The 27,984-nt window shown below is 41.5% G+C and overlaps 7 protein-coding genes across 8 annotated transcripts; 4 read left to right on the top strand and 3 right to left on the bottom strand.

Annotated features, from left to right (window-relative positions):
• The first annotated feature begins 22 nt into the window (after nucleotides 1-22).
• LOC134183523 (uncharacterized) lies at nucleotides 23-1,824 on the top strand. 2 transcript variants are annotated; one of them, XM_062651087.1, is made up of 4 exons: nucleotides 23-388; nucleotides 558-745; nucleotides 813-863; nucleotides 1,510-1,824. In XM_062651087.1, the coding sequence occupies exons 1-4, from the start codon at nucleotides 97-99 to the stop codon at nucleotides 1,588-1,590; spliced, it is 612 nt and encodes a 203-aa protein (XP_062507071.1). In that variant the 5' UTR covers nucleotides 23-96; the 3' UTR covers nucleotides 1,591-1,824. The 2 variants fall into 2 exon arrangements, with proteins under 2 accessions (XP_062507071.1, XP_062507070.1); XM_062651086.1 differs by having other exon boundaries at nucleotides 1,489-1,820.
• Nucleotides 1,825-3,095: 1,271 nt separating this feature from the next.
• On the bottom strand, nucleotides 3,096-4,659 carry LOC134183340 (uncharacterized). Its single transcript, XM_062650841.1, has 2 exons — nucleotides 4,049-4,659; nucleotides 3,096-3,452 (listed from the first exon to the last, which is right to left on the bottom strand). Exons 1-2 carry the CDS (start codon nucleotides 4,641-4,643, stop codon nucleotides 3,187-3,189), a joined length of 861 nt encoding a protein of 286 aa, XP_062506825.1. The 5' UTR covers nucleotides 4,644-4,659; the 3' UTR covers nucleotides 3,096-3,186.
• Nucleotides 4,660-5,994: 1,335 nt separating this feature from the next.
• LOC134183586 (uncharacterized) lies at nucleotides 5,995-8,039 on the top strand. Its single transcript, XM_062651169.1, has 4 exons — nucleotides 5,995-6,349; nucleotides 6,502-6,686; nucleotides 6,746-6,784; nucleotides 7,740-8,039. The coding sequence occupies exons 1-4, from the start codon at nucleotides 6,049-6,051 to the stop codon at nucleotides 7,896-7,898; spliced, it is 684 nt and encodes a 227-aa protein (XP_062507153.1). The 5' UTR covers nucleotides 5,995-6,048; the 3' UTR covers nucleotides 7,899-8,039.
• Nucleotides 8,040-8,761: 722 nt separating this feature from the next.
• On the top strand, nucleotides 8,762-10,244 carry LOC134183466 (uncharacterized). Its single transcript, XM_062651015.1, has one exon. It carries the CDS (start codon nucleotides 9,170-9,172, stop codon nucleotides 10,118-10,120), a length of 951 nt encoding a protein of 316 aa, XP_062506999.1. The 5' UTR covers nucleotides 8,762-9,169; the 3' UTR covers nucleotides 10,121-10,244.
• A 677-nt stretch (nucleotides 10,245-10,921) lies between these two features.
• On the top strand, nucleotides 10,922-21,933 carry LOC134183765 (uncharacterized). Its single transcript, XM_062651353.1, has 5 exons — nucleotides 10,922-11,250; nucleotides 11,425-11,612; nucleotides 11,668-11,721; nucleotides 21,015-21,057; nucleotides 21,262-21,933. Exons 1-5 carry the CDS (start codon nucleotides 10,953-10,955, stop codon nucleotides 21,675-21,677), a joined length of 999 nt encoding a protein of 332 aa, XP_062507337.1. The 5' UTR covers nucleotides 10,922-10,952; the 3' UTR covers nucleotides 21,678-21,933.
• On the bottom strand, nucleotides 13,558-15,583 carry LOC134183403 (uncharacterized protein K02A2.6-like). The gene has a single exon (XM_062650924.1). The coding sequence runs from the start codon at nucleotides 14,472-14,474 to the stop codon at nucleotides 13,920-13,922; it is 555 nt and encodes a 184-aa protein (XP_062506908.1). The 5' UTR covers nucleotides 14,475-15,583; the 3' UTR covers nucleotides 13,558-13,919.
• On the bottom strand, nucleotides 16,154-17,348 carry LOC134183402 (uncharacterized). Its single transcript, XM_062650923.1, has one exon. It carries the CDS (start codon nucleotides 17,332-17,334, stop codon nucleotides 16,678-16,680), a length of 657 nt encoding a protein of 218 aa, XP_062506907.1. The 5' UTR covers nucleotides 17,335-17,348; the 3' UTR covers nucleotides 16,154-16,677.
• Nucleotides 21,934-27,984: the final 6,051 nt, after the last annotated feature.

Below are 27,984 nucleotides of genomic sequence, written 5' to 3'. Positions count from 1 at the left end.
AATTACCACAAGATCGGCGCATTGCCAGCCGCGCGTAAAGGTCAAGTGCCTTATGTCATAACATTAGTTGGATCAAGTTGCTAGACTAGTGATCTCATGATGAATTGCAATGGCGTATCAATTATATTAGTTGGCTCAAACATGGATGCTCTGGAAGCCTTCAACAACACGTTGGCTGGTTTTGTCCCGACATACAAAACCACAAACGGTCAACGGTATCTTGGAAACGAGTTGTTACGGGCGAATTTAGATTTTAGTTATGCCAAGTGCTTTTTGGTGATGCCGCGTACATCTCGCTCTCTTGTGTACATCGAAGGTGATAGCTGTAGCATGTATCAGGAAGTCAAGCACATTTGCTTAGACAATGGAGAATGGCACACAGAACGAGGTCAGAAGTTCGTGATAAAACTCATAGTCTAGTTGAACTTCCAAGCATTGAAATGTCGAGTTTATTCACGATACAGGCTTTTAGTATGCAAACCATTCTACTGGGCTGATTCATTAAGAAGCATTTACACATATTCGATTTGGTAACGGTTTGATGTTCTATGTTTCAGCATTTGTTGTACTGTATCACAGTAAAGATGTCGTTGGCCTTTATGATCGTGACGACATCCAGTCATTGTGGGATCCTGGTCCACAAAAGCAACTGAAGATGTTTGTAGATGTAAATCAGTTAATCAGCTTCAAAACGGAACCAAATGATTGTCAGAAGCAAGCAATTCTCAAATTTCTAGGATGTGACGTATAAACAGACAGTTTGTCAGTCTTACGTGTGTGCTGCAATGTAGCTGTTTCTTCTTTGTTGCTAGACACTAGTCACTCGACAACCAACGTTATGTGAATCAGAAGGACCAACCCATGTATGTAATTCAAGCTTTTGTGTTCAATATGAGTAGATACAAGTGGCGGCGGAGTTGGGGGGCAGAGGGCGCAATGCTTACTGAAAGTTCATGATATCCTTTCATGCCCCGCCCCCGCTGCCCCAACGTGCTACTCGCTCCGCCGCCCCTGGTCATAGGAACAAAGTTAGCTGTACAGCATATGCTATATCTAATCAAACTTAGTTACATTTACAGATAAATTGGCAAGTGTCAATTTTATGTAAATATTGTTAATTATTCACAATCTCAAACATGTTTATGTCATGACCAGATTTCTAAGACACACTCAACATTATTTTTAATGTAATAGCTGTCATTCTCTCCTTACTTATTACATGTACTGGTTTAGACTGTTTTAGGGCTGCTTAACTTGTCCTAACAGGAATTGCACTTTATTTTTTGTATTTATGCCACGGCTGTAAACGATATTTGTGATCATTGTAGAGTGTGTAGTTGCACAATAGGTAATATCAGTAGATACCATCACTAAATTTGAATACGTTTACATGAAATAGATGTTGCAACTGATGTTGGATAGAAATATTATCTTACTGTAGAGAAAGAGTGTAATATGTTGTGTGGTGTATGTCTATTTTGTAAATAGGTGACGACCCCTTTGTTACAGACAAGCTCTTCTTCGAAGAAGCAAGAAGGCTGCTTTTCTTGTGTTAAGAAACTTTATATGCTTTGTCAAGAAATGTGCTGATATCTTCTAATTTGCAGTACATTTAGCAGTGCACATTCTAGGTACTTTATTGAGGAGTGAATCAAGTAGTCTTATATATGTAGATTGTCAAGTGATTGTCAAATTTTGTTGTCCAATTTTGTGTTTGAATTTGAACTCAAATAGACTCTCTAAAGAAAATGATAATTTGGTTTATGTATACAGCTTACATGAATTTTAATTTGCTGAAAGTGACAAAACAGATAAGAAAAGGGAGGTCAGACTGTGATGTGAATCGGATCTTTAACTTAAGAAACGTAGATAGGCGAGAGAAAGAGCGAACGCGGACAGAGAAATAAAAGTAAAGAAAGGAAAGGACAATAAACAGTACAGACAAGTAAAAAATTGAGCAGAGAGTGATCTATATTTTTACGTAAAGCAAGTTCTCAAGGACGATCAGAAAGAAATTAGTGAGTACCAGCCTAACTAAGATTGACATTATAGCTTGAATTTTTGTTTAGTCTCTTTACTACGCACCAGAAACTTGAATAGAACAAATAGTTGTTTGCCTCATTTAAATAGGCTTGGTAATTATCTTGCTAACACAGGTGCCGCTTTAGCAACTCTCTAGGTATAGCAATTTGTTAGCAGAGTGGGCTGTAGCATTAGCTCAAGAAGAACTAGCCTCGTACCAGACCCTCTCGCGCCGTCGTGTCTGGTTCACGACAACGCCGGCGTTTTCGTGTTATACGGGAACCAAGCACGACGGCGCGAGAGGGTCTGGTACGAGGCTAAGAAGAACGTCTCAAATCTGCTTCTTCAGTAAGAGAGAAATCATTCGAGATCACTTTGCCCGAAATTATGTGTTTCATGAGTCATCGTACCGTCTTCTCGCCGTCTGCAAAAGTTGACGCTAGCAAGGCCAAGCCAAACCACTAGCTAGCTCTAAACGCGTAAGATAAGCCTATCGATATACATAAATTACGTCTCAGCTAGAGTTGTAGAAACAAGATTGCAAGCACACAAGCACATTAGCAAACGATCTCAAGCTAGGGTACTGCGTGACCGATACTATAGGATCAAATAGTTTCCATGCAGTTCTACAGCCGCCGCAGCGTTACAGCAGATGCTGATGAGACCTAGTCTACCTACTGTACTTGCTGTATCCAAATTATGGAACTGTATTTAGAAGGGCTCGGCTGCTATGTCAAATTGCAGCTGTTTGACAGAGGACGAATGACCGAGATAGATCTGGGACTCTTCTGTGTCTATATTGCTTTAGAATGTTCAGCTTTGTGCTGGTATCACGGCTATTTCTGGCATCCCAGACGTCTAGTCCCCTTGTATAGCTAGCGAGGTTCAAGTACAACTTGAAAAGAAATAGAAGTAGTAAATCTATACGACCAGGAGTATCCTTCATTTCTCTGTACTGGAAGTGTATATGGGGTTCGTGATTATGATATGGAAATGAATGACCGCCCTTGGTGCGGTCTCATTATATAATGTAAAATGTCTAAATGCATAAGTAATAGTGACTTGATTGATAACCCATTATGCAAACATCATAATGACCACCAGACTAACAGCTAACTAATGCAAAACTTCACAGTTTTTGGCACAGTAACTGTTGTATTTGGCCTAACTCTCTTCATTTACGACCGGATTATTGGCAGGCTGAAGCATGAGATTGAGAGCAGCCACGACACTTTTTTCTTTTTCTATGTTTTTCGTCATTGTTGCGTCAATCTTCAATTCTGAGGGTAGATAGTTGTTAACTTCAAATATTCGTCTTTCCATAATGTTTACAACTGTTTGACATCTTTTTCTGAAATCTTTTACTCTAGTCGACCGGTCTACCCTGTCCAACCTGTCACCTTTAGTTAAAACCACAAACACACTCGCTCCTAAAAGACAGTTTACAAACAACGAATAGTCTCAATTGCAGTTTGCAGCTATCAACAGCACTAAATAGTATCAGGTGACCTGCATGTACTTTCTTGTGTTATGCTATTATTTACTAATTTATTAAATTTAGTGATGTGTATTCTTTGGCAGAGTCCATACTCACATGCACTTGTTCAAACGAGCTAGCGTATGTAGCCTCGACTAAACAAGCAAAAATTAAGCCAAGGACATTCTGAAAACTTTTCAACACTGATTTTGCAGCTTCAATCGATGTGAATGACGACTTCGAGTATTAATAAAAGACACAATTTGCCTAGAATCAAATTTAACTCAACTAGTGCAGTAGTCAGCTTGACGTTGTAGACATGTACAATGCGCTATTGTCGCTATATTTAATACAATACATTTTTTAATCAATTTTTTGTCAGCATAATTCGATCTAATCTTTCGCCGGTAAGTGCATGCGTGCATGCAAAGCCAGCGGCTTTCAATGCATGGTATTTCAGTAGATAAAATCAATTTGAAAACGTATATAGACTCTATCTTAAATCGTTGCAAAACTTTGTGAAAATCTGACATAATATGCATATTTTACCTCCATCTTGAGACTCCAACTCCCGTGCAGCGCTAGCTACTTGTTCGAGGAACAGTTGAGGAAATGGATCGTAAAGCGAAACTACACAAACCATTATCCACACTTTGTTGCTTTTTATTGCTTCTTGTTTCTCTATTTCTTTCAATTGCTGTTTGTTGTTATACACCTCTATCATTTGAGTAAACTCCTTCACTTTTCCTTGCACGAGATAAATTAGAAGCTGTTTGAAATCAAAATGATCTCTCTGTAGCAACGTCTCGCTAACTCCTGCGATGTCGAAGAATTTAGGAGCATTTGAAGGATTTGGTACTTGACTTTTGAGCGACTGAAAGAGTCCTCTTTTCATGGTATACGTGCGGTAGGTCATCGTACCATGATCTGCGCCAGTTCCGCCTATTCTTGCGAATTCCTGATAGGGAACTTCTGGGTCAACCAGATTGAGAGCGTGGTTTACAGTGTTAACGAAAGACGACTTTCCACTACCCGGCGTTCCAACAAACAGAATCTGCTGGCCATGAAATAGTTTAATCACTTTTGTTCTCAGTTCGTTTACTTCCTTCTGTTCTTGTTCTTCTTTACTCAGCTTCTTTCCCATTTTGCACCGTATGGCGTTGTAGCGGTAATGAAAATTTTACGTCTTTCAAGAAGCATATCTAACATTTCGATAATTAGATTATTCAAATAACTATTTTAAAAAGCATTATAGTAATTAGTATGTGGGAAATATTAGACCTAGCGTTAATACTTGGTATTCAGATTTACATAACCGATAACGAACAAACATAGACATAACGCAAAAGTTAAGCATCGTCTAATTAATTAAGATATCACACAACTTTGGTGGCCTACTCCAAAATGGTTTATTTCAAACTCTTCGAGATAAATTGTTAAAAACAGCTCAGGTTTTACCTGCTCACTAAATCATTCAACTGTAAATGTTTCGGCTTTTCTAAAAAGAAAAAATAGAAAATACATTCGCTAACAGACAACTAAAAGAAATACTCAAGAATGCAGCGAAGTGGTGCAACGAAAGTAAGGCTAAGATGTATTTATAGTATATACTTGCAGCTTCTAAAAGAAGCAGTACTAATGAGCGTTTAACGCCAAGAAAGATTTTTACTAGTGGTTGGACGGTGAAAATACGCATATTCTATGCATAAAATTTATATTTTAATCTGTCTGCTCACTCTTCTAGTTTCAGTACAAAAAAATTGTACATTCACTAGCAACAATCGTTTGATCGCTAAGAAATTAACTAACCACCTTTAGACATTGAAAATTTACAACATAAGTTGAGCAGAATAAAAAAAGAAAACACAAAATCTTTTCTGAATAATCTGATAGCATGACGCTTTCTCTTGCTAAACGATATACAAAGTCAATACATTAGTGCTCTCAATTTGGTTCAGTTTTAATGTTCTTTATGTTGCGGTCGGCAAAATTTTGTCAATCAAGAATATAGAATAGTAATTAACATTGATAAGGAAAACACTAAGGGGTTTAATGTTTATCAGTTGCAAATTTTGAATATCTAGATAAGCTTAAGTTTCGAGTTGCTAGGGGCATCGTTCTCATCTTTGTGTAATTACGCATCAATTCGATTGTGCAATAGCTAAGTTAGCTACTCTTGCCATAATTATGACGTCAAGATTGTTGCTAGCTTTTATAGGATGATGTATGAATAACGTAACATACTGTGCTCTAGGGGTTAACGTTTGCCCCGCCTCATAAAGTGTCAGTGTGTATTATGTGAAACAGCAGCAGGTGCGTGCAGATGCAAATGTAATGCTAACACATAACGAGATAGATACGTAGGTGGAACTAATGTATCTATGTTTACTATCATTTTTGGGAAAAGAGCTCTAATCGGTTATCACTCGATCTATAGATATCGATTGCAATTGCCACCAGCAAGACCGCGGCTTTTTATCGACCTGCACTTCCAACTCAAGTGCGTTATCATTAGTTGGATCGACTTGCTAGACTGCACTGGTCTCATAATGAATTATGATGCTGCAGAAACAATTATATTAGTTGGTCCTGAACGCGAAGTTCTGCAAGACTTCGATAAGACGTTGGCTAGTTTTGTTCCAAGATACAAAACCAAAGATGTACAACTATATTCGGGAAAAGAGCTGTTGCAGGCGAATTTAGATTTCAGTCGAAATCATACCAAATGCTTTTTGGTAATGCCACGTGCTAGCCGCACTCTTGTGTACATCGAAGGCGATAGCTGTAGCATGTACCAGGAAGTTAAACACATTTGTGTGGACAAAAATGGAGAATGGCATCCAGACCGAGGTGAGAGATTCGTGAATGACGACAACTCTTTCAATTAACGTTGACTATATACGTTTTATGCATAATACGGACTAACAATTCTGAGTCGTCTATCATGCAGTACATATTATAGATTAGTAGAAAATGGTTTGGTGTTTTGTTTTGTCCTAAAGCTTTCATCATACTGCATCAAAACAAAAACGTCACCAACCTTTATGATGGCGATGAAATCTCGTTATGGTGGAATTCTGGTCCTCAAAAAGAATTAAAGCAGTTTGCAGAAGCAGATCAGTTGATCAGCTTTAAAAAACTGAACGAGCGTCAAAAGGAAGCAATTGTCAAATTTCTAGGATATGAGGTATGATCATATGTCTGACATCTATGTACAACACTAAGTATCCGATTGTCTCTCTCTAGAAAATAATCACGCAACAGCCACAAGTGATAGATAATGAGGTATGTAATTAGTTAAAGAGATTGCAAGCAATACCTTGATAACAGCGATGCCAATGTAAAGCATGCTTCTGTAGCTTGTTTGATTGCGTCAAAGCAAAGTTTAGATATATTCAATTAATTCAATTGCTTGTATATATCAATCAAATTCAATCAAACACAAGGAACGCAGACAACAATTTATGTTTGTATTTACCGGTCTGCAGTGACTCATTCCAGTTTCCATTGTAGCATTTTTCTTGAATATAGGTTCTCGGGTCTAGATTAACGTTTATGTCTTTTGTTAAAGGTTTCAGTCAGGTTCCAATCGTTTCATGTTCCGATTTTTTTGTTTCAATATCGGTTTCTTGTTTCTAATCGTGTCTTCCATGGTCTGTCTTTAGTTTGGGTGCAGAGTCGCAATTGCGGAGTTTGCTAGAGTGCACTAATATTCTCGTCGGTGTAGAAACACTAGATAAAACAAAAATGGGCCACACAGTATTATGATTATGAGCACAGTATAACACCTATAAGTCAGTTTGTTAGATATTTGTGCACCGTCTGATCATTGTACAGTGCAATTAATTATAAAGAGATAAATCAAGTAATTCTGTATGAAGTAGCTGGCTGTACTCGAATCAATGATATGACAACAAACAAAACTTAATATAAACATAAATTTTTTTTTTATTATATTATAAAACTAGCAATTAATTGTGTTCATTCTTTATAAATGCTCCTTACTTAATATACATTAGAGGTTAAAAATAATCTATTTTATCTAAAAAAACTGTACGTAGACATCGTCGACCATCTAGATCTGTCAAAAACAAGTAATCGTTTATGGAATATGTAAATATTAGTAATTAATATTTTATGATAGTCCTTTTTCTAATATTGCACTAAACACACATTAATAATGATTTTAATGCATTAGAAGCAAGCATTTATACTGCTAATTGCGTTAATTCCTACATAGGCAACTTCACCAGTCCATCAACTAATCGAGGAAACCTGCACTTGCTGTTGGTTAAAAGTTCTTTGGACAAGAGTAATGGCTAGATGGTCTATGTTCGATTTACAATTTTCGCTAGACAAAGAGAATTGTTTAGTTTGCAATTGTGTATGTGACTGCTAGAATATTATTAGTAAATTGAATCATGTCGTGTTACAAATAATTGCTTTGAGTACAGTTTTGTTCCTTCACACTTACTTTGTACAGAAGTACATTCATATATGAATTTGACAGTTTAGTTTTTGTATCATGTCTTCTCTGCTTCTAAGATGTCCAATTTTTTCTAAAAACAAGTACAATGTACTTGTAAGAAATTCTGGTGTGAAAATGATCTCTCAAAACACGTAAAAGACGAAGATAACTGACAACTGATAGAAAATAAAGGATGCAAACAAGAGCACGTTTGGGCAAATTGACAAGTATACTAGCCAGTAGACAGACAGTTAACATACAAACAGAAGACAAGTAAAAAAACCCAGACCAACAGGCAAACAAGCTAGCAGACATTCAGATAAATAGACAGACAGACAGACAGACAGACAGACAGACAGACAGAAGAATTTTTGAACAAACTGGCACGTCAATCCAGAGATAGAAGAGGAAAGAAGAATGGGACAGAGCTAAGGTCTTGTGGAGGCATGTAATTTCAGTTACTCTGCAGAAGTCTAATTCGCGAGAAATTGGAGAGGAAATCAAGCAGCTCGGACATCGTTTCAACAACGATAGTTTGGAACATTATTCAATAGCTATTGTTTAATTAATTAGTTGGTGTACTGAGGGGCCATGCACAGCTGGGTCCCATGGACTCGTAGTTTACGTTTAGTTTTGTTTTAATGTTAGTCATGTTGTACTTAGAGTTTTGATGATGTTTTAAATAGAGAACTAAGACAGACAGACACACAGACAGCCAACCAGCCAGCCAGCCAGCCAGCCAGCCAGCCAGCCAGCCAGCCAGCCAGCCAGCCAGCCAGCCAGCCAGAGAAGACTTTTGTTCTCGGATATGCAACCTTGATGATAGTCAGAGCTCAGTTCTGCTTTTACGTCATTGCCACTCCACACGTCTTAACCACTTAGCCAGGACAGTTCCTGTTTCTCTTTTGATACCTGCAGCTCAGAAGCACGACCGAACTAGTTGTCAAACGTTCAGGAACATTCTTGGTACAGAGGATCTGTCACCCGCGCTTTGGAATCAGATATCGCTTCCTGTTAAGAAAGGTGGCTTTGGTGTTTCGCCTCTGGAGAGAGTTTCGCCTGCCGCCTTTCTTGCTGGTTGGGCACACACTTGCCAATCACTTCTAGACAGGTTTCCAGGTTCAGGTTCCCTGCTGTCGTCTCTGTCAGATCCATCTGAATCTGATGGCCAAATTGTCCATGACCTAGATGAGGCAGCCGCTATGATTCCGCCACTGTTGCTATCTGATGAAGATCCGAAACCAGTTTCGTACGCCCGCCATGAGCTTCTTTTAGCAGATGCAAGAAAATTGCAACACAGACTATCCAATGCTATTGCTCAAAAAGACACCACAGCCCTTTTAGCGTCAGTCGTCTCTGACAAAGATTCAGCACGATTACAATCTCTTCAAGGCCCCTACGCGGGAGCTTGGCTCGACTCTATACCCTCCTCTCGCAAGTTCGCGCTATCGTCTCCGGAATTTAATTTGGCGTCTTGCATGAGGTTGGGGATACCCTTGCCATTTGGAGAATGGGTTGCAAATTGCGAATGTGGATCAAAACTCGACGCTGAAGGTTTCCACCTACTTACTTGCAAGTCTGGCGGCGGTCCCAACTGGCAACACAACAGCCTTGTCGCAAGCTGGTCCGACTGCCTTCTCGATCTTGGTATACATCACCGAAAGGAGCCTCGCAACAGATACAGCAACAGCGATGATAGGCCTGATATCGTCGTATTTGACAGCGAAAATGGCTCATCTCTAGATCTAGATGTTTCATTCGCCCACCCCTGGAGCAAAGACTATCTGAAACGAACAGCTCGAATCTGCGGATTTGCTGCCAAAAAACGTGAGGACCTCAAGTTTTCAAAATATGATCAGGAACGTCTAGCAAGTGGTGACTCACCAGCATTCACACCTCTAGTTTTTGAGCACTTTGGCTGCTGGGGTGAGAAAGCTGTCGACTACTTAAGGGTACTTTCGAGAAAATCTAGGGATGCTGTTGGAAAATCCAACACGGCTGACTTCATAAATTTTTGGCGTAAGCGCATCTCTGTTCAGATTCAAAAGTGCAATTCAAGGGTCCTATTAAGGAAGATTGACAGGCTTACCAACTCAAGGAGACCATACAATCACGGTCAAGACTGGGATGCCCAGTCTATTTGGGCTTCATAATTTTGACAGCTAGTAAATTATTATACGTATGGATTACGTTTGGTGACTGTAGCTGTCTACATTCTAGTTTAGCATATCAGTGATTTCTGTATATTTGGCTGTTTAGTTATATCTGAAATATATCTATGCCAGCCAGCCAACCAGCCAGCCAGCCAGACAGACAGACAGATGCACACCCTTGCAATGACGGACACCTGTGTATGGTTACTTCAAACCTTAACTAGATTTTGATTGTTCCTCCGTACCTATAAAACCTGTACATGTACCATCGATATCGTGCAGGTCAACAAAAAATCTAAGCACTTTATGTTCTATGCCAGAATTTTCCGAGAAATTTAGTGAGAGTATGTCTTTGTACAGTTAGAATCAAATGCTTTGAGGTCAACAAAGAAATATGATCTACGTTGAATCTGTGCTACAGCCTATACTCAATGAATTGTCGAAGTATCTAAATCCGATCAATTCTTGCCCTCTGAGGTCGAAAACCGCATTGATTTTCTCTAAGAGAAAGTTCTATCACTGTTTTATCATTCGACCAAGCACAACATTGGCAATTTTCCCATGTATACTGAGTAGTAACGCTATTCCACAATATAGCCACCTAGGAAACAGTCAATAAATAACGTGATCAGGACCACACGCACCTACACACATGAAAACACGCTCGAGCTAGCATCCACTAGTGAGAAATAAAGAATATTTCAGTAAAGCACACTCTGCAAAATATTGATCACGAGAGTCGCGGGTAGCGCTCTAACGCAACGAAGAATCGATTTGCATTGTAACTGCGCCAACATTCCGTAGAAACTTTGTGCGACTAAGTGCTTTCTCTATGAATTTGTCCTCAGGAGAGAATGAAGGCCCAATTGTTTTGGCGGGCCCTGTATTTGAGACTCTCAAAGACTTCAAGAAAACGCTGAATGAGCTGGCTCCACACATTACAGAGGAACAATTGCTAGTATATTTAGGGAGCAAAGTGATGGAAGCAAATTTAGGTCACGCCAAGTGTTTCCTGGTGATGCCACGTGCAAGCCGCAGCCTCGTCTACATAGAGGACGATGTTTGCAGCATGTACCAGGAAGTCAAACACATGTGTGGAGGTACAACTGACATAGGAGACGTGAAGCGAGGTAAGCTTAGCTTTTTAACTTAGTTAAGTCTCCATAAGTCAATTTGCCTTTCTACGAAGTAGCCATTTCGTGCATTTAACAAGTTAATTATGAGTAAGCCTGATTTAATTAAAACTTATAGCCCGATATTTACCTAAATTAAATCTTCTACTTAGTTTGTTAACTGTTTTGCAGTCTTCATTATTTTGTATCAAAATGAAGACCAAATATACGATTTGTACGACACTGAAATCGAGTTCTGGTGGAATTCTGGACCCCAAAAGGAACTTAAGAAATTTGCAGACGTTAACCATATAGTCAGCTTCAAAAGAGTGTTAAATTCAAAACAAAAAGAAGCAATCAGTACTTTCTTGGGAAATAAAGTATTTTGTACGTAAGACATATGCATATTGCCAAAGATACAGCTTGCTTTTCTAGAAACCAATCAGCGAACATGAACAACCTTGGCAAGAGGTATCAACAAATACCAAGGTGCGTAACTCACTCAATTCTATTATTTAAAAACTAAGCTGTAAAATTAAGTCTCCCGTTTTCTACACGGGCAGAGTAGACGGACTGGACATATAGTCTCTCCTGAGACGTCGACGAAACAGATAGTGTGATTGCACAAACGAACAGACGCAGAGGAATGTACACGTTGTGTCTTGGCCGCACTGTCTTACGACTGCCTCTTAGCTCCTAGAGACTGGTTTTAGGACATTTCCGTCGATGAAACTCTAAGACCTTCGTCTTCGTCGACTGAAAAGTAAATACTAAATATATAGTGCTTCCCTTTCAACTACGTCTTCCAAGGTGTCTGATAGCACAGAGCATATATTATTGAATTTAGCTACTAGACAAATCTAACTCTACAGCATGCGACAACGTCCACTGATTGGCAAAGCAGTCCAATTCAGCTTCGAGCGCATGATGCTCTGTATATGAAGAAGAATTTGGATGTTCTCCAATAGTTTATGAGTGATTACGTCACTAGATAACAAATTGTTAATGTGTCGGGGCATACCTTTTCCATTGGAAAAGCAATCGCCGGTACAGTGCTTCTTGTACCTTCCGTTTAATGATTGTCTCGATACGGAATGCTTCCTGACGTCTCCATTCCAGTTCTTCAACCTGGGGTGCGTTTCTTTTGCCTCTTCTGCTCTTCTGGAAGAGGCCAGAAGAGTCACGCGACCTCTTCTGGTCGTTTCTTTTCCTTCTCCCCCTTCTTCTAAAGTGTTAGGGTGCATTTCTTTTGCCTCTTCTGCTCTTCTGGAATAGAGGTGTCAGAAGAAAACAGAAGAGGTCGACCATGCGCAGTCTGATCAGAAGAGCCAAGCCAAAGAAATGATCAGAAGAGGACCTAGAAGAGCTGAGCATGCGCATTAATAGTTTACACGTCCAGATGTACTCTAGTTGTGAAATTAATTAGCAAACTAAGGTTTTCACTAAAGATATTGGATCTCTACTTGAAGAGGCGACTTCTACAACCGTTGTCTCCGTTTCTGGTGCATCAAAGGGAGTCCTTGGAGAACACCCACTAGCAGCAGCTGTAGTTGTGGGACTTGATATTGCTGGAAGACCACTTGCTTTCCAAAGCAATGGAAGCGAAGGACGCTCGCACGGCTCCATCGATACGCGCGTTTATAATGCGCATGTCTCACAAGTCACGAGACCTCTTCTCTTCTGCCTCTTCCGCCTTTCGGCCAGAAGAGCCAGAAGAGGTCTAGTGACTCTTCTAACACTTTAGAAGAAGGGGGGAGAAGCAAAAGAAACGACCAGAAGAGGTCGCGTGACTCGTCTGGTCTCTTCCAGAAGAGCAGAAGAGGCAAAAGAAACGCACCCTTAGAAGAGCCACGAGACCTCTTCTGGCTCTTCTGGCCGAAAGGCGGAAGAGGCAGAAGAGAAGAGGTCTCGTGACTTGTGAGACATGCGCATTATAAACGCGCGTATCGATGGAGCCGTACGATTGTTCTTCGCTTCCATTGCTTCTGAAAGCAAGTGGTCTTCCAGCAATATCAAGTCCCACAACTACAGCTGCTGCTAGTGGGTGTTCTCCAAGGACCCCCTTTGATGCACCAGAAACGGAGACAACGGTTGTAGAAGTCGCCTCTTCAAGTAGAGATCCAATATCTTTAGTGAAAACCTTATTTTGCTAATTAATTTCACAACTAGAGTACATCTGGACGTGTAAACTATTAATGCGCATGCTCAGCTCTTCTAGATCCTCTTCTGATCATTTCTTTGGCTTGGCTCTTCTGATCAGACTGCGCATGATCGACCTCTTCTGTTCTCTTCTGACACCTCTATTCCAGAAGAGCAGAAGAGGCAAAAGAAATGCACCCACGGATGGGTCATGCAGCGGTGTGTAACCCTAGCTGATATTGCACGATGTCAAACACACCTTCGATGCAGCTGGGAGTGTATTCTTTTCAAGTTTGTGTCCTAGACACATACATACATACAAGTCAGAAACCAACTCTTACCTATCAAAAAGGAAACGAAAGTCATACCTAAATTTGTAATATATTCCTTACTCAACCTATCACGTACACCAGACGTACAATACTACTTTAGAGTTCAACTCGTAGAATAAACAGTTAGAACACACTCAGACTAAGTACTCAGACTGCGCATGCGTGCACTCTACTACACTCCTCTCTCTTCCATTAGCTAGTGTCCTGTTCAGTTCTTCATAAATCTAATTTTACTAACGGCTTCTTGTCTCTTCTTGGATAACGTCTCTCGACCATGGTTGCAGTTTCTTCTGTTCTCTTTGTTGTCTTGGTATCCTCATGCTTTGTGCTGGTAGTTGTTTCATTCAGTACAGTATCTTTTCTTTCATCTGTTGGAATAGTCCCCATACTCACCTTCGCTGCTGCTCTCTTGTTAGGAGTACTAATACTCGATAATACTAAATCTGAACCTCCGCCTGTCACTATATCATCAGCATGCACCATTCTGTTCAGGTCGGGTGTTTGGATGATGTAGTTCTTCGCTCCCTTTGCTTCAATTACGGTTCCCTGCAACCATTTCTCCGGACCTCTTTGCTTGTTCCATATAGCAACCTTTTCTCCTTGCTCAAAGCTTCGCTCTTTCATACGTGGAGAATCATGACCCTTCCTTTGTTGTCTCTGCCTCTCCTCCACAGTCTTCCTCAAGTTTGGCCTGAGCAGACTGAATTTGGTGCGAATCGGTCTACCAAACATCAATTCTGCTGGAGTTCTTCCTGGTGTGCTCCGATACATAATTAAATAGTTAGTTAGCCAATCTGTGTTTCAAGGACATCTCTGTCCCCCTTGTTTCTTCTGGAGTACATCTCTCAAAAGTGCATCTTTCAAGATCCTCACCGCTCTCTCTGCTGCCCCATTGCTGGCCAGATGGTAGGGTGCCACTAAGGTATGTCTGATCCCCTTGGCTCTGCAAAAGTCCTCAAATTCCCCAGCCTTGAATTGTGGGCCCTTGTTACTTACTAATTCAAGTGGAATTCCGAAAGCTGCGAACTTCTCTCTCAGTAACTCAATGGTCTTTGGCGCTGTAGTACTTCCTGTCGTCATCATGCATGCACTTCCAACCATTTCGAGTGACTATCCACCAAACCAAAAAATGCTTCCCCTCTTTCTCTGCAAAATCTATATACACTCGTTGCCACGGTCTTTCAGGCCACCAAAGATAACTCCTCGCTAAACTCTTGGTTCGTGTTATCCCCATGTGACACTTATGCAGATCTTGCAACACTTGATCACGATATCGCGGTGGGATAACTACGCGCATCCCCCATAAAATACATCCCTGCTCCACTGACAGTTCATGTCTTAGACTCCAGAATGGCTTGAGCTCTTCTCTGTCTATGTACTTTGGTCACCCAGTCATAATCATCTCATATACCCTTGACAGTATAGGATGTTTTCTAGTGGCCGTTCCAACATCTTTAGCGGTGACTGGTAGTTCCCTCGTCATCATAAATTGCAAAACTTCTCCTCCCAAATCTGATTGTTTCACTTGTTCTGTCAGTGGTAGTCTTGACAACGCGTCTGCGTGACCCATGTCAGATTCTTTCCCGTATGCAATATCATATGTGTGCCCCGACAGCATGCCCATCTCTGCAGTCGCGCTGTGGCTAATGTCGGTATTCCAGTTTTGGGACCTAATATGGTGACTAACGGTTTGCGGTTCGTTTCTAATGTAAATTTCCTTCCCCACAGATACTGGTGAAACTTCTTGACACCGAAAATCAGGGCCAGCGCCTCTCTTTCTACTTGTGCGTAATTCTTTCTTGTATCAGTCATTTTCCTTGATGCAAAAAGTATGGGTTTCTCCACTCCTTCTGCTGTCTGATGCGATAATACCGCTCCCAAACCATATGCTGACGCATCACACGCCAATTTCACAGGCTCGATTGCATCAAAATGGCACAGAACAGGTGCTTTTAGAATCATCTCCTTGCTTCTTTGGAATGCGACTTCACATTTGTGATTCCAGAGCCACTTTGTTTTCTCTTTCTTGAGTTCATCCAAAGTTTGTAAAACTGTTGCCGCATTCGGTAAGAATTTCACATAATACCGTAACAACCCCAAATAGCTGTTCAGCTCAGTGTTATTCGCAGGTTTTGGTGCCTCCTGTAGCGCCTTCACCTTTTCTCCTGTGGGATGCAAACCCTAGCGGCTACTATATGCCCAAGATACTCGATCTGATCCTGAAAGAATTTGCATTTCCCTTCCTTTAGTCGTACTCCCGCTTTCTCCAACCTATTTAGAACCTCTTCCAAAACCCGGAAGTGCTGTTTTCCTAACTTCGCCGTGATGATGATATCATCAAGATAGCAGGCAACTCCTTGGAGTCCAGCTAACAACTGATCCATCATTCGTTAAAAAATTGCTGATGCTGTGCTTACTCCATAGTGTAGCCTGTTTGGTCTGTACAATCCTTGATATGTGTTGATTGTTAGGAAGTCCCTCGACTGATCATCCAACTCCAACTGACTGTATGCATGGGAAAGATCCAGTTTACTAAACTGTCGACCCCCAGCCAATGTTGCAAAGATGACCTCAGCCGTAGGCAACGGATAATGGTCAACATCAACCAGTGAGCTAACTGTGACTCTATAGTCTCCACATATCCGTACACTTCCGTCTGACTTGGGTATATTTACGGTAGGTGTGGCCCAATCTGAACGATCCACTTTAGTCACAATGCCGTGAGCTTCTAATCTGTCCAGTTCCGCTGATATCGCTCTCCTGAGAGCGAATGCAGCTGGGCGGGCTTTCTTGAACACGGGTCTAGCCGTTGGCTTCAAGTGCACAGTGGCTTTGAATCCCTTTATTGATCCATATCCCTCTTCAAACACTGCCTTGTGTTTCTGAAGCAGTATGTCCACCTGTTTGTGAAATAACTTCTTTGACCCCTCGGTCAATTGGAATATATTAGCCCAATCCAATTTTATTTCTCCAACTAGTTCCTTCCAAGCAGTGCAGGCCTGTTGACTGCTACAACCACTATAGGTAAGGTTTGGTTGTCCTTCTCATATTTCACTGGTGCCCAGACCACACCTTTCACTTTTAGACTGTTTCCTTGATAGTCTTTCAGCCTCATGTTTGTCTTCTTTAGTGGATACTGACACAAGTGTCTCTGATACCACTCCTCTGATATGACGGATACGACTGCCCTTGTGTCCAGCTCCATCTTCATGGGCTGTCCTGCTATCTGGACTTGCACCGTATACTTTGGAGTAAACTGACCAATGGTGTGTATTCCACCCGATTCCTCCTTGTCTTGCTTCCCCTTGTCTGTTGTGCTGCTCTGTAGGTAAGAGATCCCAACCTCCTCCGCGGAATCTTCTTCCTCCACATACTGAGTCTCTAGTGACTTGTCCCGGCACATGCTCTTCACATGCCGGACCTTCTGACACGCAAAACATTTGGCCTTCTTAAAACGAAATTCCTTCGAGTCATGGTTTCCGCCACATCGGTGACATCCTTGTGGTTTCCTGGCCATCTGCTGTCCTGTTTTCTTGCTCTGTTGCACCTTCATACCACCCTTCTTCCGAGTGTTTCCAATGCCATGCACCTGTAAAGCTTCAGATGATATTCGAACAGTAAACTCTGCCATGTTTTTGGCTGCCAGTTCCATAGCGTGTGCGGTTTCAACTGCCTGTTGGAATGTTAATTTCTTCTCAGACAATAGGCGCTTCTGAACGGCTTCATTTCTCAGCCCACACACCAATTTATCTCGCAACGCTTCGTCGAAAAATGTATCAAACTCACACCGACCTGTCAAGTGCTTTAGTGCTACTGCATAGCTCATTACACTCTCACCTGCCCAGGTGCAGATCCAGAGCCCCAAGATGGGGGTGCACAAGTAATATCAATAAAAGTGTATTTGATATTAACATAAACTCCACCTAAAGAAGCTCATTAGTTATGAAACGGCACTACGCCATAAACTGCCAATTAGCCATCTGAGTCTAGAATATTGATCAGTTCCATCTTTTGGGGATATTTTCTGGCAAGAAATTGATGACTTCCTCGTAGTCTATTTCCATAGCGTAGTGAAATTGTAGCAAGGCAAGACCGTTAAGTCTTGTCTGTCCCATTGTAGAACGCAGGTAAGTTTTAAGTGTTCGTAGTCCACTTATGCTGCGCTCGCAACTACAAGTGGTTCCCGGTAGTGTGCAAGTAATTCTCAAGAGTGTATTTACATTTGGGAAATATGTATACTGTTCATCTGCACCGGCTGCTAGAGCTTGCTGCGAAGTTGAGGGCAAGTCTACAATTTCTAAACCCTGCCAGTAAACGTTCCAACATACCAGCTCCTCGTCAAAAGTCGCAAGACTAGACAGATCCGTCTGATAAAACGCTTCAAGCTCTTCAGCGTGCCTTTTCCAGAAGGGGTCTGTACGCATAGCGAGAGATACAAGGCTTAGGCCAAGCAATGACTTCTTCTGCGTGTCAGAAAATCGTTCCCTGAACAGCACAAACAAAAGAGATGGTCAAGGTACCACCAACATTTGTGCTAATTAAACACTTACTTCATTTGACCAAGGAAGTGATCCAAAAACGGAATAGCAATAGTCCTTCTAAAGTACTCTTCTGCCGTCTCTGCTGAAACATTTGCGCAAAGGAACCACAACGTCGGGGTAAGGACGGATCATAATCCAACTCCCCTACAGCTTCACGAACTTTTTCAGCCGCATATTTGAACCATCGGTCACTGTGTTGCAATACGTTGTCTCTGAAATGCTGCAGCCCTAGGCAAGTACTGTCTACATCTTTATACGCTTTACTTATGTCTATAGAGGACGACTGTAGCTTGACACTAAGACCCTTTACAATAGACATCACTTTGAACATAGTTGTGAAAGCCATCACGAAATCAAACTGACTTATACAATGGAGGAGGGTAGTAGCATCTGTGACGGTTTCTCTGTTCCATCCTGTAGAAGAATCCTTGATGTCTTCAAATACTGCTATGAGAGTTCCAAATAGTTGGTAAAAGTTCTCGAAAGCATCGTGTCTCTGAATCCAGCGCGTTTTTCAAAGCCCTAGAAGTTTCGTTCTCTTTGGGGCCTGATCCTGGCCTTGCTCAAAAATTTTCTTCTCCAGGAAGGCCTGCCGCTTTGGTAAATACTTAAAAAAAGTCAGCTACTTTGGTTATAACTCCCATGGCATTTCTTAATGCTGATATTTTACAAGCTTCTACAATGACCAAATTAAGCTTATGGGATGCACAATGTACATACACTGCCTTGGGAAACTCTGCCTGAATTCTAGCCTTGACACCCCTGAGATTTCCGGCCATGTTCCCAGCACCATCGTAACCCTGCCCTCTGAGGAAGTCAGCATCTAACCCATATCGTCTTATTGTGTCAAGTATCAAAGAGGCTAAGGCTTCACCAGAGATGCCCTCTTCACACGAAAAAATCCGATAAAGTCTTCTTTCAATTCGCATTGACCATCAACGTATCTGATGACCAGACTCAACTGCTCGATATTTGAACAGTCAGCTGCTTCATCTGCTAGTACGGCAAAATACTTGCCTTTGGAGATTTCATTCACAATCGTCTCTCTGATCCAGTTGCCTATGATATCAATCAAGTCATTCTGGATTGTTTTTTATTGATATAACGCGTTCTTTGGCGCAGACATGAAGTGTTCTTGTAGTTCTTTGTCGCCAGAATCAAGTCGAAAGTCAAGCAGGGCTTGGAAATTTCCAGGATTATGACCAGTTTCAGCTATCCACTTGCTGTCATCTCTATTGCCTCTGAAAGAAATATTATGCTTACCAAGGAAGACTATGGTCTTCACTATTGAGCGCAGTATCGACCTGTTCTTACACCCCTCTTAGCAACAGCCTTCTGTGCTTCCTGAATAACTGGGAATCGTATCTGCTTCATTCTAGCAGTGAATTCAGCCAGAGCTACCAGGACATCTCTGTGATACTGACAACATTCATGATCTTTGAGCAGCGTCGTGGCCTTGTAGAACTTAGTGAAAGGCCAAGACACTAATCTCCTACATTGTCTCCGGTTGCAAACAGCAGACACGGAGCACAGAATCCACCATTGCAGTGCTTCGAATAGCATAGCCATGAATACTTCTTTAGCCATGTTTGTTGAAAGCTACGCATTTTCTTCCCGTGCTCTTCGACCAAAGGGTATACAAAATCATCGCTTGGCTGATCAATATTTTGGAGTAGACTAAACCTGAAACAAGTTGATATCAATTAATCTTACTTGTCTCAAACAACATTTACGTATATAACTGTCAGATGATGAAAGAGCCCTTGCAAACGTTAGACCTACTAATCCAACATCGTAGACACGATTTAAACAGATTAGACCCAACTCACCAACGGCTGCGCAGGGTCCTGGGGTCTCACTAACAACAGCTGCGCTGGTTTAACGTTCGGGATTTCCAGTAGGTGTCTCTAGAATCTCTCCGCCTTCCGATCTCAATCGCTTCCCTCCAAAGTCAGTCAAGCTGCCCTGCTGCTTCTTCACGATACTGTGCACGCGTGTGACTGACCACATCAGGAAAAATTTCTCAAGACACGCCCACTGAGTTGGGGTGCTCGTGCACCGAGTGCACCATGCCTGGATCCGCGCCTGGCTGCCTGTTGGTTTCGCTGGTAAAACCTGAACCTCTCAGCTATCACCAATGCTCTTGGCTTGAAGTGTAATCTCAGCGCTTCCTTTAGGTCGTCGTAGCTCTTCTCTCTAGGCATCGCTGGCGTCAATAGATTTCGGAGAACACTGTATGTACGCTTATGCGCATATTGCTGTCAACGAGACACTCACACGCCTATCCAGCTCCTGCTGTTTACCGTCTCCTGCGGCGATCGGTGCCTTGATAGCGTTTGCCGACATCCAGTGCTCTAACCTTTCGATATACGCGTCGAAGTCTTCTTTCTCTTCGTCATAGTCCTCTATTTTCCCAATAGCGAATGTGCTCTGGCCATTCTCACAGGCAAGTCTCGATCTGCTAGCGCAATCCAAACACGATCCTCGTCGCCACTTGTAATATATTCCTTACTCGACCTACCGCGTACACCAGACATACAATACTACTTTAGAGTTAAACTCGTAGACTAGACAGCTAGAACACACCCAGACTAAGGTCCCAGACTGCGCATGCGTGCACTCTACTACAAAGTTATTTATCGAGCCCGTGTCTTTGAGCCAATTGTCTACTAGTAATACTCATGTACTATCTACTCGTATCTACTATACACATACTGTACGCACAATCTATTTCTGTATGTGTTTGCGTGTTTGTTTGTTCCTTTTCTAGTGTACTGAAGATGGAGAACCAGAAAACACGGAAAAATTTGGTGGTATTCTCAAATTTTTAATGAGTGAATCTATAAAATGATTGTATAATGACAGTATATTATACAATTTTACAAGAATCTATTTACTACTTATGGATCTAATATATTTATATTTTTGTTGTGCGATAAAGTATGAACACGTAAGCTTCGGTTAAATTTTTACAAATGTCTCTTGTGGCAGAGTTAGCTCTTTCGTCTTATTATTAGATTCATCAGAACAAAACTATGTTACGTACACTGAAGAATCTGGAGCCAAACAACAAGGCAAGAGTGAAACTGATGCTGCAGAAGAAGACAAGACAGGATTGGAGCAGGTGAAAGAAAGGAAGACAGAATTGGAGCAGGCGAAAGAAGAGGAGACAGGATTGGAGCAAAAGAGAGAAAATTGTGGCACTCTAGAGCAAGAAATATATGAACTCAGACAACATACATTTCAAACAAATAAAAAAATTGATCGTTTGGAACAAAAATTTGAACAAGGATTTAGAGAGATCATCGAAGTTGTGCGGAATCAGCCAGTTTCGGAGGCTAGGAAACAGCACAACACTGCAATCGACAATCCTAATGAGGAAAGTGAAGAGAACAACGTTGCTTCAATACTTGGATGCTGTGGGGCAATATGACATTACTGACGCGTTGGTACAAGTCGCCGCAACTAACTTCAAGCCTTTTTCAATCTTATCATATTTCCGACACATTAGTCTGTGTGATTAGTGTTGTAAGATGTCGCTTGGATCACCAGTGTTCAATAGATGTCAGTGTTTTCGATTGAACTTGATTCTATTTTTTGTTTTAAATTTTACTTTTTTAATTAATGATCGAGACTAATTGTCTAGCCCGCCGCAAGAAAGTAGTCGCTTACCTATTATTCGCACATTATACATAGAAGTTAAAATTACGATTCATACACATTTGAAAAGTATGTTAATATTTGAATGATACAGTTTTTGTATCTTTGATTATTGTTTCGACTTCCTGTCTATGTTACTCTAATTGAGTCGCGTCTGTCTTCACCAACGAGAAGAATCTTAGATCTTCTTTGTGGTGCGTCGCATCGTCGTCTAGAGAGCTAGGAAACATACAATATTGGAATACTATTAGTATACGTTCTGGACAATCTAGAGGTACATAGCCGTTGCAACAGAGAATACGCCGTTACTATGCGCATATTTCAAATTCTCCCCAACGGCTAGCGGCCAAACTTGCAAAACGCAACGTTTACTAGAACGATATCGCGACGAAACGAAACGACTAGACATGGGGAAGGTATTCCTCGTTCTCCATCTTGATGACGAGTCCAAAGCGAACAAATGTCGACAGGCGTTGCTCCTGACTCAATAGTCTTGGTGAAATCTCCCAAAGCACTCACAAACGGCAAGAGCACCATGACTTGAGTCTCCCTAGGAAGCCGCTAGATTTTGCCCGTATGTAAAGACACGCCCAAAGGGTGTGTCTAACGGCTAAAAAATATTTTAATTGGCTACTAAGGCACAGGAACTCAACCCCAAAGTCACGTGGTTCGGAAAAGAAAATTGGACAGGTGTGAACTACATTGTACCTGCGATATCTGGCGACTGCAATCACGTAGACAGTCCCACAGTAGGCTTCGAATAAGAATTTATTAGCAATTCTTTATGCTATAATTTGGAAATACTTTCAAAATAAGACTCTATTTTGGAAATGGCAACCCGGGTACTAAAATCTAAACGGAGGAGGAGTAAAAGTAAATACGTGAGCAAACTTGACAAAACGTAAGCTATTGTACGCCATTAGGCGTGAGAGGTATCTATATCTATATCTATATATCTATATATATATATATATATATATATATATATATATATATATATATAATTTATTTTTATCACACCAAATCTGGTGTAGTTCCCTCATAGGGGCAACATAAAACACACACACATACACATGTAGAAAAATGACATAACTAACACACAAAATCACTTTACCTACACGTAAAAATACTACCATCTACCATATCCAATCCGTGTCCAGGATAACTATGTCTAACTATTAGCAAAGCCAGTCTTCTCACAAGTTCATTTCTTGAATCTATGGCCCGTTTAAGAAATTTAGTCTGTAGCATTTTCATCTTAAGAGATGCCTCAACAAAGTCTGGAATTCTTTCCACTATAGAGTCTCTTTGTCTCATACCAAGACCACGACAAATACCTTTTCGATACGCTGTGTTAATAGACGTCTCTACTATACTTCGTTCAAAATTCCACAAATGACTTCCATAGGCAAGAACTGGAAATAGTTGCCTTCCATGATTGTCATCCATACGCTATCTTTTGGACAACTTCCACCAAGTCGGCTAATGACACCATTCACAGCAGCATAAAATTTTCTTTTTCTAGCCTCCAATGTGCTCTGTACGATACAGCCACCATTCATGACAACGCCCAAATGTGTTATTTGCTCCTTGTTTGGTAATCTATTGCCATTGAGAAAGACATCTAATTCGCTAGAGTGTTTCCATCGTCTCTGCTTGAATGTAATCACGACAATCTTTTTGGTGTTGTATATCAAGTGATGCTCATTTGCATATGTAGTACGTATATCTAACAGTTGTTGTAATCCAGCAACATTTGGGAACACTAGTGTTATGTCGTCTGCGTAAGTCAAGCACCCGAGGTATAGATCTGCTATTCTAGCTCCGAGACCAGAAAAGCTAAGCTGTGTCAAAAGATCATCTATATAGAGATTAAACAGAGATGGAGACAAAACGCTCCCTTGTCGTACACCATTTCCAACGCCAAAATGTGAAGAACAGTGGTTGTTCCATTTAACTTTCATTTCTTGACATGAATACCACTTGGCAAGAAATTTAACCAAATATACAGGAGCACCTCTATCCAGTGACTTGTTAAACAGACAAGAAAAGGAAACTTTATCAATGCTTTTGATAAATCAAGAGCACACACATATACTTCTTTGTTACCATTTGATAGGTAGTAGTCGACAGTCTCCTTCAAAACAAAGGAACAATCACAACATCCATGACCCTTTCTGAAACCAAATTGTTGTTGACTAGACATCAGCATACCATGCAACTTGTCATGCATTATTAGTTCCAGTGCTTTTGATATTGTTGACGAAACAGCTATTCCTGTGTAATTGTCTGGATCACTGGCATCACCATGTTTATCTTTAAGACTGGAACAACATAGGACTCCATAAATTGAGTTGGGACTACAGAATGTCTTAAGCAAGCAGTAAAGGCTGTACTCATGTGGATAGCTAATTCAAAGCCACCATACCTAAGGTGTTCGGACTCTACTTCATCAGGTCCAGCAGATTTTCTTACTTTCAGTTGATGAAATGCTTTTTCGACCTCTTTGGGATGTATCTCAACACACCACCATGGTAGTTTTGATGTTTGTATTCGATGTTTCAGATTTGTCTCAAATATTTGACGCTCTCTATCTATAGAATCGCGTGATTGACTGTTGATAATTTGACTAAATTGCGTCTTCGAGCACTCCATCATTTCACTGACAGACATACCATTTTGTATACAAGGCTGCGTTTTGTACTTTCTTCAAATTTAGGAACCCTGAACCAGATTATGACAGAAGTTTCCGTTTAGTGTGTAAATTCGAAGCCCTTAATAGATTATGATGGAAGTTTCAGTTTATGGTCTAATTTCGCAACTTTGGTTATGAGAGAAGTTTCAGTTTAGTGTCTAATTTCGAAGCCTTTAATAGATTATGACGGAAGGTTCAGTTAATATCTAATTTTGCAACTTTGGATTATGACGGAAGTTTCAGTTTAGTATCTGATTTCACAACTAGAGATTATGACGGAAGTTTCAATTTATTATCTAATTTCCAAACCTTAGAGTATGACAGAAGTTTCAATTTAGTGGTCGGAATAAAATCGCTACGAACGATGATAGCATAGCATGGCTGTACAAAGTAGTTTGATACTATCTAATTTCAACCCCAAGACGGGACATGCGGCTAGGTCATTGTAAGTTGCAGTCAAATTCCAGAAGCTACGTTCTTTTTCTAACCGTATACGATTGTACTGATAGGTTATAGCTAAAATAGTTGTACGTACACCTAAGGAGGCAACTGTATTGTGCTTTATAGATTTGAAATCAACTGCCCTGACTTGAATGAATAGAATTTGAGGTTAGTTTCTAGCGCTCTAGCGGTGGCAAGGTTCTTGCTTGGTTGCGGTATATAGTCTGCATCAGAATCTTAAAATAATGTGATTTTGAAGTACAATTAATTAGGGCAGTGTATTCAATAGTGCTATGTGGACATACGGGGTAGACTTGACGTTCTAACAAAGAGAATTTCATTCAATAAATGGCTTAGTAAAAGGACTTCTTTTTCTGGTGGTTGACAAAAAGTTACAATTAGGAATGTCGTAGTATGGGTTGAAGGGGTTAGTTTGTCTTGTGTTGTACTTAGCTGTGTGTTGTGTGTTAGTCTGCCCCCAGTGGAAACTGCATTACTTGGTGATACGATAGAAATAATCGTGTTGTAACCAGACCGGTCTGGTTCGTAAGGTCTCTAGTAAGCACCGGAGGCAAACCCTGCCACAAAGGTGCTTAGACCATCATGGCTTTCTAGACAGAAGACATGACTTTACGTAGGATCCGAATGGACCCAAGAACCACTGCTTTCTGTAAGTGCTGCAGGTTATGATAACCTGGAATAATGTCCAGCCACCGTGCAATACCTGCGTGCACTGTGCCCAACGCTTCAAAAACCACTGGAACAATCAGTGTCCGACGCTGCCACATGCGACTTACCTCCACCCGCAAGTCACTGTATTTCGTCAACTTCTCAGCCTGTTTCCTGTCAATGTTACCATCAACAACACAGCTGATATCGATAACAAGACAACTGTTTGTATCCTTATTTCTGAAAGAGATGTCAGGACGATTAGAACCAATCCTAGCAGTAGGGATGGCTGTATCCCACATCATAGTGATGTCGTCCGTCTCCACAAGCCTATCAGGATAATGCCGGTACCATCTGCTCTCCACTGGAACCACAAAGTGACGAAAAATGTACCAGTTGATAATTGAGGCCACCTGATTGTTTCGATCAGTGTATTCCATCGGTGCCAAGGCATTACAGCCTGCCAAAATGTAGTTAACTGTTTCCAGGCCTACACTGCACAAGCGGCAAGTGGGACTGACATCTCGATGCAAAATTTTGCGCTCATAATACCGAGTCCCAAGAGCTTGGCCTTGAGCAGCAGCAACCAGTCCCTCAGTTGCAGCGGGAAGATTCGATGACTTCAGCCATCTGTAGGTCTCTTTCACGTCTACAGGTGGTTTTCCAGTGAGACGGCAATGCTGACCGTGCATCTATAGGTTTTATATTCCAGGACCGTACACGAAGGGAACTACTGCATGTGCGGAAATTTTTCGCATCTGTCTGAGGCACTTGCTTGAAGACACCATCAGCCACGGCGGTCCCACTTCCATGTAGGCTGTGCGAATTCTTGTCCTCAAAGAGACTCCACTGCAGCTCTGCAGTAAGTGACGGCCATGCGTTGGATCAAATGAGAGGACATCTTAGCAGTACACTCCTGTACCATTTGATTAAAGAGATCAGAGCTGCTACAAAGGTAACGGTCCATCCCACAATACAAGACTGATACGTCGACTCGATCTGTCGTAACAGTCGACCGTCCTCGGTGCACGGAGCGTACAGCCAGTCAACGTCTGCTGCAGGATGGTGGACACCGTGCATAGAGAAAAGTTTCCTGCTCCGTCGATCAAGCTGCTTCAGGTCTGTGGTTCTCCAATGAATGACACCGAAACCGTAAGTGAGAACCGGTAGTGCAAACCCGTTGATGGCTAGAATCTTGTTCCGACCGTAAAACTCGTTCAGGAGAACCACCTTCACTCTGCGAAAGTACTTACGAGGGAGCGGCTCCCGCATAGTGCTGTGCTGGATACCGTTACACTCGTGTAGACTTGACCTGGTTTGGGACAGTTGATGGTGTCTTTTTTCCTACAGTCACCCCAGAATTGTGTCATGAGAGCTTGCCGTTGACAAAGTGTGCAACAGCACACTTGTCCATACCAAACTTCATCTGGATATCATCAGAGAAGGTACGAACCGTGTGCAACAACCCTTTCAGCTGATCAGGATTTCTGCAATACAGCTTCAGATCATCCATGTAAAGTAGATGACTGACAAGCTAACGTTTGGAAGTCTCACCACGTCCAGTGCTCATCCAATAGCCGTAAACCAGTTCTGCGTAAATCCTCGCTGAGGGAGTTAAGAACCATACAGAAGAGAAGACGAAATAGTGAATCACCTTGGACAATACCTCGCCTTGATGGCAATTTACGTTCCCGTAGGAAAGTACCATCGATGTCCTCCAACTCTTCATCGGAGGTGAAAGGAAGCTGCACAAGACTGGACTAATCTTATGCAGCTGAAGGCATCGGAGTAACCGGATGTGTGGCACGCTGTCATAGGCTCTCTGGTAGTCCACCCAAGCCATGCTCAAGCTCCTGTGCCTGGTCTTACAGTCCTCGGTAAGCAGTTTGTTAATGAACAGCTGATTCTTTGCACCAAAGGAACTCTGCTGACAACCCTTCTGCTCCAATGCCATGAGGTTTCCCTAAACCAAATGCACTGCTATCCTCTGTCTGACTACTGACGTGAAAGTCTTGTAGAAGACAGATAGACACGTGATAGGCCGGTAATGTTTGGCTTGGTCAGTCTTGTCATTCTTAGGTATCAGGGTGGTTGCTCCCTAAGATAACCAGTTGGGTAGAGTCTGGGTCCTGAAACAGGAGTTTGTAGTTACGAGTCAAGTCAATATGACTAGTGTGCTATTTTTTCCCTGTGTTTTAATTTTGTTATTACTTTGTCAAAAGTCCAGCTCATCTCTCATCACAGTTGACCTTGAGAGTTTAACAATATTTGCTGT

Source organism: Corticium candelabrum, chromosome 8 (assembly GCF_963422355.1).
Source record: "Corticium candelabrum chromosome 8, ooCorCand1.1, whole genome shotgun sequence".
In the NCBI taxonomy this organism is placed as follows: Eukaryota; Metazoa; Porifera; class Homoscleromorpha; order Homosclerophorida; family Plakinidae; genus Corticium; species Corticium candelabrum.
The sequence above is the reverse complement of the archived record's forward strand: the minus strand, read 5'-3'. Positions and strand labels throughout refer to the sequence as shown.

Excerpts from the sequence above, each read along its gene's own strand:
- LOC134183523 (XM_062651086.1), top strand. The coding sequence starts at position 97 with ATGATGAATTGCAATGGCGTATCAATTATATTAGTTGGCTCAAACATG. Across the intron at positions 389-557 it reads AGAATGGCACACAGAACGAG|CATTTGTTGTACTGTATCAC; the intron begins GTCAGAAGTTCG and ends TCTATGTTTCAG. Across the intron at positions 746-812 it reads TCAAATTTCTAGGATGTGAC|ACACTAGTCACTCGACAACC; the intron begins GTATAAACAGAC and ends CTTTGTTGCTAG.
- LOC134183340 (XM_062650841.1), bottom strand. The coding sequence starts at position 4,643 with ATGGGAAAGAAGCTGAGTAAAGAAGAACAAGAACAGAAGGAAGTAAAC. Across the intron at positions 3,453-4,048 it reads GTTGGAGTCTCAAGATGGAG|GAGCGAGTGTGTTTGTGGTT; the intron begins GTAAAATATGCA and ends ACTGTCTTTTAG.
- LOC134183586 (XM_062651169.1), top strand. The coding sequence starts at position 6,049 with ATGAATTATGATGCTGCAGAAACAATTATATTAGTTGGTCCTGAACGC. Across the intron at positions 6,687-6,745 it reads TCAAATTTCTAGGATATGAG|AAAATAATCACGCAACAGCC; the intron begins GTATGATCATAT and ends GTCTCTCTCTAG. Across the intron at positions 6,785-7,739 it reads CACAAGTGATAGATAATGAG|GCAACTTCACCAGTCCATCA; the intron begins GTATGTAATTAG and ends ATTCCTACATAG.
- LOC134183466 (XM_062651015.1), top strand. The coding sequence starts at position 9,170 with ATGATTCCGCCACTGTTGCTATCTGATGAAGATCCGAAACCAGTTTCG.
- LOC134183765 (XM_062651353.1), top strand. The coding sequence starts at position 10,953 with ATGAATTTGTCCTCAGGAGAGAATGAAGGCCCAATTGTTTTGGCGGGC. Across the intron at positions 11,613-11,667 it reads GTACTTTCTTGGGAAATAAA|AAACCAATCAGCGAACATGA; the intron begins GTATTTTGTACG and ends TTGCTTTTCTAG. Across the intron at positions 21,058-21,261 it reads AAACACGGAAAAATTTGGTG|ATTCATCAGAACAAAACTAT; the intron begins GTATTCTCAAAT and ends TCTTATTATTAG.
- LOC134183403 (XM_062650924.1), bottom strand. The coding sequence starts at position 14,474 with ATGTATCGGAGCACACCAGGAAGAACTCCAGCAGAATTGATGTTTGGT.
- LOC134183402 (XM_062650923.1), bottom strand. The coding sequence starts at position 17,334 with ATGGCAGAGTTTACTGTTCGAATATCATCTGAAGCTTTACAGGTGCAT.